Here is a 12,290-nt window from a genome sequence, read left to right as displayed (position 1 = left end):
CTTTGACCTTTTGCCAGGAGGAGCAAGAATATTTATCCATTATAGCTTTGCCACTTTAATTATGTATATTTTTGAAATTCAAAATTTGCTCTTGTTTGTGATGTATTATGTATGTGAGAGTTTCATTTCTTTCTATATATTTTTATTTTATGTTTGGTTTATTTTACATTCTCGTCGTATATTAAGAATTTTGCCTTTTTTTTGTGTGGGTGTGTGCGTTTTTTCACGTTTCTGTTCGTTTTGTATTTTTTATTTTATTTCATTGCATCAAGTTTTCAATTACCTGTACAGCAATCATAGCCTTTGGATGGTAAAAATATTTTCCCTAATTGATTTTAAATATTTTTGTATGTATGAAAATAAACAAATTTGATTTGACTTGATTTTTTTCCCATCGCCCCCTTCTTCAGAAATTTTTTTCCTTCACGGCCCAAAACTGAAGCCAACCCATAGGAGCTTATATTATATCCGTAGCTTCTACCATTTCATTGCCTTCCAGAGGTTGATATTCCCTACTCTGCGAACCAGTGGTCTAAATGGTATTTACACAAAGTGTAGTTAAGTTGAAACCAAATTTTTTTTCTATCTGCCTCTGAACACCTTTACTTTGATTTTGGCCGTCCTGTATGCGAATGCTTCAAATCAATAATAATTCATAATGTTAGAATATCATTATTCTGTATTCATTTTGTTTGTTAGCAAGGATAAGTTGATAGTCGAATTCTTGGTTTTTCTGTGCTTTTCAATTCCAATAATCGTGAAACTTTTAGATAACATTTTTTTACACAAAAAACAAGTTGATTCAAAGAAAATTGCTTGTTATTTTTTTTTAACTTTGAGATGGGATGAATTCGGGTTAATTCGGATAATAATGGGTAAATCTTTAAATTTCAAGGTGGAAAAAAATTAGAAGACGAGACCAAAATTCATCATTTTCGCTGCACACAAGAGTGAGTCTGCCACGAAGCTGTGCATGAAGAGATCTCGGCAACGGAATAAGTCCGTTGGCAGTGTCCTAGCGTTCATTCATTCATTCGTACACGCAACATTTTTCATATTATAGAAACATCAGCTCCCTTTAAGATCGGAACACTCTTTATCACTTTACTTATCTATTTTACGAGGAAAGTAACGGTATGAAGATTGAAATTAGTTATGAAATAACTGACGAAACTAAGTTAACCAATTTTTTTGAAAAACAGCAAGATCCAATTTAAAAAAATCCAGGACATAAAAAACAGTGCTTTATATCACTTTATTTAACCAGACACATCACATACACAAAGAACATACACACATGGCTTTTATTTACCACCTCTACATCTGACGGCTTTGAATCCTATTGTCCAGATGATTGATGATTGTTCTTTTTTTATGACACATCTTTTTTTTCAAAAGTTAAGCCTGTTAGGGGGGATGAACAGTTCTTCCGCTTCTAGTCACATAATTCCTTGCCCTGACAGCTTAATTGCTGTCACTCGAATTTTATGGAGTTGCCACAGGACTTGCTGCTACGTCTGGATCCGAATATTCCAGTGGAGGAAAGTCTAGTTCATCTTCTATCTCTGGGTGGAAATTCTGTGATGGGATCAGATGTTTCCTATTTCTTCGCTAAACCTTGTTTCCCGACTTAAACAAATAAGATCTTGAAAATGGAGATGATCTTCGATTTATTTTGTACAGAGAGCAACCACACCGGTAGATCTTCTGTCAGTTATCCATACTTCTTCTCCTTCCCTTAGTTTCTTGAGAGATCTCTCGCTCCATGTTTTTGGCTGTAGTTTTGACATTGCCTTTTGACTCTTCCCTTTACCTTGAACTCGATGGTTTTTCTATCTACTGCTTGTGGTTACAATTGACCTTAAGCTATTCGCAAAGTTGTTTTGATTCTTCTACCCATCAACAACTCTGCTGGACTGAATCGATTTTCTAGAGAAGTAGCTCGATATGCCATCAAAGCAATGCATGGGTCTTCTTACTTCTTAATCAGCATTCTAACTGTTTTCATTGCTGACTCAACCAGTTCATTACGAGGGAGCAAACTTTGGGCTAAATGTGTATAAATCCATAACCCATAACCTTCAGAAAACGTTTGAAATTCAAATGTCCACATTGGATCAAATTAAGACCCATTGTCTGATCAAACAGTAACTGGAATCCCATGTCAAGCATATATAGACTTGCAATGGTTTATGATTTTATCAGCTGTCAGTCTATCAAGTTTGGCAATTTCAGGAAAACGAGAATAGCAGTCAGCTAAGAGAAGTACCATGAATTCTTATACTTGAACAAGTCAATACCTATAATATCCTATAGTCTTTCAGGAAATGGTGTCGGAATGAGAGGTTGGTGCCCATTCTTAGATTCTTTAATACAAGGTGTGAAATTTTTCTCTTTTTTTCTATTTCGTGTAGTGAAACCTGACGTGAAGTTTTTTTTGTTTCTCTGTAATGCTTGTTATGTGTAGTGCTGCCATCAGTTTTTCTAACTATGAGTGAAGTGTTATGATTGAATGATTTATCGTTGTAGGACTGTTACTCTCTGTGGCGAGACTTTTTAACGGGAAGATCGGCTCGCATTTACGCCTTGAAGTTGGGAACCACAGAAAACCAACTTCAGCCGACCACCACTGTGGGGTTCGAACCCGGATCCTCGCATCGCGAGTCCGTCACTATAACGACTCGACCACCACAGCGGCATATGATGATGGATCGAGAGTAACTATGAATTCCTGGTTGGAATTGAAGATTTTAAAAACAGGATCTGATAACAGTATCTCCTTCCATTTGAGAAAAGAATTTTGTTGAGGTGTATCCCAGACAAAATCTATTTCGTTGCTGAGAAGCGTAGTTAGAGAAGAAAGCACTTCTTCATAATTTGGAACGAAACAAGCCAAGTAATTCACCATGCTCAACATCTGCTTCAGTTCCTTATTATTTGTTGGTGGCTTACACTCCTTGATAGCAATGATTTTCTCATCATCTGGGTAAATTCCTTGGTTTCCAATGATGTGACCAAGAAATTTAGTTTTGCTGGTTGGAAGATAGATTTTTCTTCATTCAAAGTCAAATGAACATCCTTCAGTAATTAACAAACTTCTCTCAATTAAGGTCAGCCTAGGAAATCTGAATCTTCCAAACGGAGTAATGAATGTTGTGAGATAAGATGACTTTTCATGCAATGGGATTTGCCAGAATCCTGAATTTTTATCCAGTTTTGAGAACACTTTAGCACCAGATAAGGGATTTAGTGTATTCCCTTTGGATAACGGATGCAATTCTCGAATACCATTTTTGTTCAGTTCCATTAGGTCCACATAAATTCTCACTTTTCCATCACTTTTGGGCACTATGACGATGGGAGACCACCATTCAGTTTTCTCAGTGACTGGAGTTTTGAGTTTTTGTTCGACCATCCTTTTTATCTCGATTTCTGTCTTTCTCAAAAGAGGTGTATATATATGCGTATAATAAGTCATCTTATACGCATATATGTTCCATCTGCAGTATACTCGTCTTGGCGATGTTACTGCAGATGGAACAGCATCAGGCTTGAGTTGTATGAAATAGCATTCCTTCATGAGTCGAAGTCCTTCGAACAGTTCAGGAAACTTTTTTTTTGAATCCATTGCATTAATCCGTTGAACAGCACTAATATTGGTTCATAAGCCAAAGGATATCAAAGCTGGTTTCGCAAGAAGACAGTTTCTAAGCCATCGATGACATTCTTGTGTGCATTGTTTGTTTTCATAGTTCAAAGGTGCTTCGAACATGCCCAGCACTTTAAACGAAGTATTATCGAGACCACAGAGAGTTCTATCAGCTGGTTTCAAATGCGATTCTGAAACAACTTGCGATACAAATTTGCAGATATCACTGCATGATCTGCTATCTAGTCGACATTTCACTTTCTTGTTCATAACATTGACAAAACTGTCCTGTCCTGGTTTGCGTTGTCTCAAATATGACCCAAGAACGAAATTTTTGGATGCTGTGGTTTGGTTTTTTTGCTAAACAAACATTTCCGAAATGTCCCAGTTTCAAACATTTAAAACATTTGGCGTCCCTAGCTGGATATAATCTTCTCTCATGTTTCTGCTTGCCACACCATTTGCATGTCTCAGAGGGTTGAGAATCAGAAAATTTCTGATGCTCTTTGGTTTATTTTTCATACCAGATTTTTTTGATCGAAAGAGATCAGATTTTCTAGAAGGCATTGCATGTATAAAAACTGTGGTTTCCGTTTCATTGAATTTATGTTGTTGACGCTTGATTGATTCACTAAGCATAACTTGTTCTACCGCTTTCGTTAGTGTAAGTTCGGCATCCAATTGCAACCTTTCACTAAAAGCTCTATCTTGAACACCAACAATACGATCACGTACGAGTTGATCATGCAATTCTCCATAATCGCACTATTCAGCAAGGCCATGTAAAGCAGTAATGAAGTTGTTTACTGGTTCTCCTTGCTGTGCACGTTTGGTGAACTGTGCTCGTTCAAAAATGGTATTCTTTTTAACAATGAAATGATTGCTAAACTTCTGAAAAACGAGTTCAATAGTTTCAAAACTGAGAAACTTCATATTTCCATAACAAAGGTTTTTTGTTATGTAAAAACCATTCTTTTTTTTGCTTTAAATCCTTAAATTTTGCAACCTGTTTGCCTTGCCCTCACCCTAATTATATTTCCTCTATTACTAATAATTATTGTTATTGAAAAGTAAACTTTTATTCATATCGAGGGAGCCAAAAAGGTCATTTACTTAGTCAAAAACAGTGGTTTTAAGGGTCCTTGGAAAGACTTCGGGGGGAGGGGGTCCATGTGCTTAAGATGGGATAATAATTCACTCATGCACCCGCTGCACCAATGAAATGAAAAAAAAAATGAAAGCCATGCACTCCTTTACAAAGTACTATTCTATATATAAAATTGTCCGTGGAACGCAAAACTTGAACCCCCCCCACGATCGAATCCTTCCCAAAGAAAATGCTGAAAGAGGAAAATAAAAGAAAGAAGTCATTAAGAAGTTGTTTAAATGTATAAATTTTAAACTGAAATAAAAATAGTGGGAGTTCTGAAAAGTTCTATTAAATTAGGTTATAAGTACTGTATTCGTATTACTAACTCAAAGCTATATGTATAGTTAGTATATGTCCTTTTCAACATCGCATTCCAACAAACGCATTTTCAAGTATGAAATCTCTTGACAAATTAAACCTCTGTATACAGAAATTTTAAAACGTCACTTTTATATAAAACTCATGCAAAATGATTCTGTGTCCTAATGATGAAAAACTTTGTATCGAGGTACTGTAGTATTATTTTTTGACATATTTTTACCAAATACAGTACTAGATTAACCATTCATCTACCGCATTATGAAAAATAAAATAGGAGAAAAATGGTAATAAATAAAAATATATTGATATAATGATAAATAATTCTTACATAAATTAATTGGTAGAACATTTTAGCCATTTTAGTTCTAATTAAAGACGAAAAAAATTTCACACTTAGTGCATAACAAATTATTTAACCTGGTACTTAAAAGTAACGTCGGTAGATGAAGGGTTGAAAAAAAACATGTAAAATAAATCTTTTAATTTCTGCTTCAAACTTGAATTGTATTGTGATTTACAGGTTGAATGCAATGTTACCATAGATAGAGAAAGAAAAATAAAAATCACCACGTTCATATTATGTCACTGTTGTGTAGGCGTATGCTCATAAAACAATAAAGGAAAGAAACTTCTTGCTTTCATATATTTATTTTTCAATATATAATTATAACATACTGTGGTATTGATATTTTCAAAAAGGTATGAGGTTTAGATGATGAGCAATAACATATTAAAAGCAAAAGAACGTCGACATACTTTGCAAATTCACAATCATATCAATTCATATATCATATATTATATGTATAATCTCGTAATTGTTGTGTAAATGACTTTGCTTGCAGTAATGCAGTAACATAGCAATAGAAATAAATAAAGTTCATGGAAATGTTATCTTAAACATATACTCTGCATAAATGATCGTTTTATTAGATCTTAAATTTTTGTAAGCAAAAAAAAATTCTCGAACAAATCTTTCTTCCTTAAAACGAATTGAAAATGTTCATCAATAGGATTTCTCATCACCAAGAGTGAATTTCGTAGAATAAACGTTTTATTGGCACAATAAAGTTACTTTCCGAGCACGTCCAATTTCTCTTTCAGCATTTGTTATTTGTTAATTATAGAGTCTATCCATGGTCTATATGCTGACATGCGCATGTATACTCCCGGTAAATTTGCATCTGCACATCCAATTCCATGAGACACAGTTCCAACCAGAGCCCATCTCTTATCTTCACGTTGTACCATGAGTGGTCCACCGGAATCTCCCTGCAACGAAAAGACCTACGTAGGTTGATGAGAGATTGCACAACTATACCCGGATGTCACGAGAAATATTTTTCCCTTAACTCAAATTTGATTACCCTGTATTAACGCTTCTTTCAAAACATTATTGAATTAGGCCTATACTATTATTTCTATTATTATAAGTAGACACAATAACACTTAACGAATCGTCTTGAAAGAATGAATATTTGGATGCTTCTAGAGGAGAGTGAACATTGAGAATAATTAAGTTGGTTGATTAACTTTTTTAATTAAACTTGATCAGTTTTCCAGGCGTTCGTTTAAACAACCATAAAATAAATAAGGAAAATTAATTGAAAAAATAAAATTTCGTTAAATTCACATAATGTGGATAATAATTTAGAACAGCATGTATAATATGCACAAAAAAAACGCATTCAATTCATTCAATTTCAAACACTCAATTTATTTTTAAAATTATTGCAACGATTTAATATAGGGGCGAGCTGGGTAAGAGTTTGCAGTCGTGTAAGAGTAGACATGCATTTTTTTTACTGATGGCAACAGTGTAAGTAAAAGTGACGATGAAGAGTTTATGCGTGTTTCGAACGGTCTCAAGAAAGTGGCATTATTGATTACACCGTTGATGTCTCCTATTGGGTAAAATTTGACTTTGTCAAGTTGGTATGTAATTTTTTTATGCGAAGGAGAATATAAATTTTTTTTTTCAGGATAAGAAGATTGAGAAAGTTTCTAAGGTATAAGTTATCAGGAAGAACATTCTCTCCCGAATAATAGGGTGACGTTAAAATTCAACTGTATCTTAGGGTGTTGCTATCTATGAGCTTTGATCATTTTTGTCGCACCACGGTCATTTTCACGGTCAATTTATTGCCGATTCCGAACGGCAGTATTCTTTATACTCACCGAGAGGTTGGTGTACTAACCCCTCGGTGTGGGACTCCCTGAGGTAGCAATCTTTTTCTGTGGTCATGTCACTGTACCTGTTGTACCCCTGCATCAGGAATGTTTTTGACAAGGATGAACCGGGTATCAAACTCGCGACACCTCTACACATCCTTTGGTACTTTAGGCGAATATCTTATCGACCTGGCCTATTACTGCGCCCTATCTGTGAGTGATTTGGAAAACAATGCACGAGCGGCTAAGAGTACGCACACAACTGTGATGCGAGTTCTATTATCAAGGGTCGACCAAGCCCATAAAAGGATGAAAACGTGTAATTGCTAAACGGGTTTAAAAAACCCTGAAATCACTTGAAAAAGACTTTTAGAACTGTATTGAAATAACGATTCTCACAACAAGTTTGGCCATGGAATGAGATGTCCCTCTGACCAGCATATAGATAAAGATTAGACTCAATGGGGAATATATAAGAAGTGGTGGCATGAGAACAGCTCTCATTGCAAAGTATTCGTACACCGGAGTATTCGTTTGCGTCTGGCTATTAAATCTTTGAGGGCATACTCTTGGTACACAGTACCCTTACCCGTAAGGCGCAAAAAGAGCACGCATTTTAAAAATATATATAAATAACTGATTTGCTTATAAGGTCACTTGCTTTCATTTATTTTTTTCGTTTCCTTCATTTTTCTTACAATTATTTCTGATGTAATAACGTATGTTTTATATAAAATTTTCCAGACTTCATTTTTTCAAGTTCCGTTTTTATAATCAAAAATACACTAGATGTGTACGTACTCTTATCCACACCTTTCCCCCATATGTATACCCCTTTTTCTTTCATTTTGGTTAATATTTAACATTATACTCATGCTGATTCAGTTTTGAGACTGATGACAAAAAATTTCAAATGATGGTAGAAAAAAAAGTTAATTTGCATATTCAAAAACAGAAGGGAACAAAATTGCCATTTTGGGTTTCTTTAAAAAAAAGGGTTGTTTCATTATAAATATAATTTCATTTATATTTACATGATCACCTTATCTATCATATTGTTTCTTTGTGCTTTGTTGAATTTTTTCATTTTTCAATGTCATATATTCAGTGACTTCAATCGAAAAAGGCTTTATCTAATATAATGGGGCAAATATTCCATCATGTCCATTTAATCAAGAGTATAAAATATAAGTTAATATAAGCGAAAAAATTATTTAGTTTCGTTGAATTTTTCAGAGAGGATTTAATCCGTAGGTTTTACCTCACAAGAATCTTGTCCTCCGGCTTTGTAGCCAGCGCATATGAAATGGTTTCTGATCGTTTTCTGATGACCAGCCCGTTGAAACATTCTTTGACATTCTGGATTAGATAATATTGGAACTTGTACTTCTTGCAATATGTTTGGCACATCACCACCTACAAAATGAACAATTATCGATTATTTAAACAATAAGAATAAATATTTCCTTCTAGTTTGTGTTTTTAGGAAAAAATTATGAAGAGAAGTTCTGTGAATGAAACGAACAGAGATAAGCACACGAATCAAGTTGTGGTATTTAAAATTTTAAACATAGTCTACTCGTTAACTCCTAAAAAAAAACTATGTCTAAAATTCAAACGCTAAAGAAACACCAACGTGCAGTCAAACACGGTTATAACGACCTCGGTTGTAAAGACGCCTCGACCATAACATCAAAAATTGGTGGTCTCGGCTGATTCCCATAGAAAATTACGTAAATGAACCTTGCTTATAACGTCGATGGAAAAGCAACGACATCAGATATAACGACGCACTTTTCGTCTCTTTTGCTTTCATTTTTATGGCGTTTTCACAATGGCGATGAAAATGAAAATTCATTACAAGTTTGATGCGCCGACTTACATGACCCGTAGACGGAACATTATCGTAATTTTGCTCTTCTCAATTTTATTCTTTTAATAAAAATGTCCTGTTTTTCTGTGTTTTTTCGACGAAGCTCATTTTAATTTATAACCTTTACTAAATTAGAAGATAAGGAAAAATTTTATAATTCTGTTATAACCGAGTTTGACTGTATATCAAGTGTCCAATCATTTAATCAAGTGGGTTTTTGTCTCTGTTGTGTTTCACTTCTATGTAAAAAAAAAACATTGCAAGAAATGATAACTGTATACTGTATTTGATCTACTTGTATCTTCTGACTTTGGTGTATATTTATAAAACTGAGTTTCAATAGTATGTGACAACGCTGATAATTGTTTTGTGACTTGACCTTAGAGAGATCATTTAGATCTCATGAGTCGCTGCATTTATTTACTCACCTCATTCCGATTGGGATTTATGTCCAGTCTTTTCCCACGTTTTGCATGTTTGTGTCAATAAATTATTATTATTAAAATAATACAGTCGCGTCTCAGTCTCAGCAGAGATATAATAAATATGAAAATAAAAATCACAAAAAATTCTGGTTAATCATGAATATAAGGAGTCCTTATACAAGGTGTTAAGTATCGACCACCCAATAATTACACAAGTGATTCCTTGTGAAAAACTAATATTGGAAAGTGTTTTGAGTTTTTTGATTTGACCCATAATTAATGAGTTATAACGCTTTAAAAATTGATGACGCCACTTCAAAATCCTGCCAAATTCACCAAACATATAACTTGGCGTTTTTGAAAATGCTTAAAATGCATTTACCTTCACACAGAAATTCAGAAAACGGGAGATATAAAAACGAGTTTTTTCCCTGAAACTTTTCAGAAAAGAGAAAAACTTTTTTTAACAAGTCAATCAGAATATGTTCTTTGCATCTCACAACGCCAGCTTTACAGAGTTATAGCTAAGCATGTCATTTTTGTTTTATTCCCCAGAAAGTACTGCGTCTATTTTTTTGTTATAATTTCTAGTTTGATGAGATTCAGCATACAAGAATATTGTGACATGCAACTTATATTAGGTGCACGTCACTCACTTCCGGCAAAACTTATTCGGTAATAAATTGCCCATGGCGATAGATCGAAGTTGTGGTCGGTTTGAAAGAAAGAAATCTTTTATACCAAACTACTCTTAAAATGTTTTGAAAGGAATGCAATTATCCTTCAAAATTATATTTTTTCGAATAATACTGGCACTAGTAACTACCGTAAAACTTAACGTTTGTAAGTAGGTTAAAATAGTCAAATTTTAGGCCAGAAATTTTTTTTTTCATATTCGCAAAGGAAATATTAATGGTTTTAGCTGGGCTGCTGATTTAAAAACTACAGTGTTAGTTTTACCGAATTGGCTCCAGTTTTTCAGATAATGCATAATAAAAACTCTGCAGCCACTAATTTTTACGTGGAAATTTTTCTTTCAACTTTTTATTTACTTTCCTATTTTATGCAACACATCATCGCATTTACATCATTACCAGACATCACTGATCTTTATGTATTGATATTAAGTTTATTAATGATTTATATTTCGCACAGTTTCAATGTGATTTGTATGCTGCTTGTGGCATGAGCTGATACAGAGCTCTCTGTTGGGAGGGTTGATTGAACAAAATAATAATAATAATGAATAAATAAATGAGTAAGTCACTGAATAGGGTAACCATACGTCCTTCATTTTGTCCCATATTTTCCGGAATAGTCTTGATTTTTCCTTTTTTTCTCCATCCCGAATTTTTTGAAAAAATGTACTGCTTTTTCCTATTTTTTAGTCGAAGTTTTCTTGAACTTGTTATTTAATCGAAAACGTTAATACATGTAATTTTCAACGGATTGATTAAAAATGCAATATTATCATACAAAAGCTTCGAAAATTTCATGAATTATCGCATTTTGCTTGGGTCGGTGGGATAATCTCCACCCCCCCCCCCCCCCCGCATAGATACGCGCCTGGCTTATGGTATTACCATTGAAAAATTCAACTTTCTCTTTATCTCAAAAACTAGAGTCGATCTGATAAAGTCAATGTCAAATTCGGAATCAGTGCCCCAAAAGCACCCTAAAATCACTGAAATATCTGAGGACAAAATCAGTGTTGAGTAGTGTAATCAATAGAAAAAATCCGAAACCAAAAATTATTTTGAATATGTTCACACACACACACAATGTGATAATATAATTCATAATATAATAAGTTTGATTTATACAAAAATTGCCACGTTTTTAAGACAAATAAATTACACTGGTCGAATGATCGACGCGTTTCGGCTCTTCAATGGAGAGCCGTCATCAGGACCTCGTGGTCAGAACTCACACGAATGAAGAGTGATGTTTACGTCTGGTCGTCCGAAGAGTTCGCCTTTGTATTTGCTGCGTCCGAGTGGTCTTTGGATGCGAATTGGGGAGCCATCTGTTGTAAAGTGTTGAAAGTTTTTTCACGACTGAGGTTAATAAAGCCTGTCCAAGCTGACGAAATAGGTGGTGTGTTTCTTCCATCATTAACGAGGAAATTCTGGCATGTTCTGATGAAGTATCCCTCGAGAAAATTCAATTCCGAATTGTGTGTTGCTTTTTTAAAAACAAATGCTTTGTCAAAATCAAAATGATGTGAATGTTGCCAGCAGTGTTGGGCAATAGCCGAATTATCCGTCCGTCCCTTCTCAACATGCTTTCGGTGTTCGAGAACTCGAATATTTAGATTTCTTCTAGTTTGGCCAATATATCCATTTTCACAATTCTTGCATGGGATGAAGTAGATACCAGATTCTTTGGAGGGTGAGATAGGATCTTTCAGATGGGAAAAGGTGAGTATATTTGTTGGCTGGAATATTGTATGGAAGTCAAATTTCTTGAAGATAGAAGAGATCATGAAACTTGAAGAAACGAATGGAAGAACAACGGTATTAGAAAACTGTTTTGAGTCAGCTGGGAGCAGGTTCGTGGTGCATGTCTGGGTCATTTTTCTGAGGACCTTGTCGATGATAAAAGGTGAAAAACCCCGATTAGAAGCGATGTCACGAAGGATATTGAGTTCATTCTGGAGGGAGGCTGAATCACTGCAAAGTTTTAGTGCTCGATGAACAAAAG

General features: G+C 34.5%; 1 protein-coding gene and 1 long non-coding RNA gene across 6 annotated transcripts in view; one reads left to right on the top strand and one right to left on the bottom strand.

Moving 5' to 3' along the window:
- The window catches only part of LOC149080254 (uncharacterized), a 151,306-nt gene that overhangs the window by 105,989 nt on the left and 33,027 nt on the right, over positions 1–12,290 (top strand). The window lies entirely within an intron of this gene.
- Positions 5,755–12,290, bottom strand: part of LOC149080255 (uncharacterized) — a 38,282-nt gene continuing 31,746 nt past the window's right edge. The window contains exons 8-9 of one of the 4 annotated variants that reach the window (XM_089239342.1): positions 8,551–8,705; positions 5,755–6,404 (exon numbers count right to left, since the gene is read on the bottom strand). In XM_089239342.1, coding sequence (XP_089095468.1) covers positions 6,228–6,404; positions 8,551–8,705 — 332 coding nt within the window. In that variant the 3' untranslated portion in view covers positions 5,755–6,227. The remainder of the gene's footprint in view (positions 6,405–8,550; positions 8,706–12,290) is intronic. The other 3 variants (XM_089239344.1, XM_089239341.1, XM_089239343.1) reach the window with 3 other exon arrangements.

The sequence above is a fragment of the Pholcus phalangioides genome, unplaced genomic scaffold (assembly GCF_987345545.1).
Source record: "Pholcus phalangioides strain wild (caught in Gottingen) unplaced genomic scaffold, Ppha-v1.0 ptg000011l_1, whole genome shotgun sequence".
In the NCBI taxonomy this organism is placed as follows: domain Eukaryota; kingdom Metazoa; phylum Arthropoda; class Arachnida; order Araneae; family Pholcidae; genus Pholcus; species Pholcus phalangioides.
Note: the sequence above shows the minus strand (reverse complement) of the source record. Positions and strands in the feature narration are given on the sequence as shown.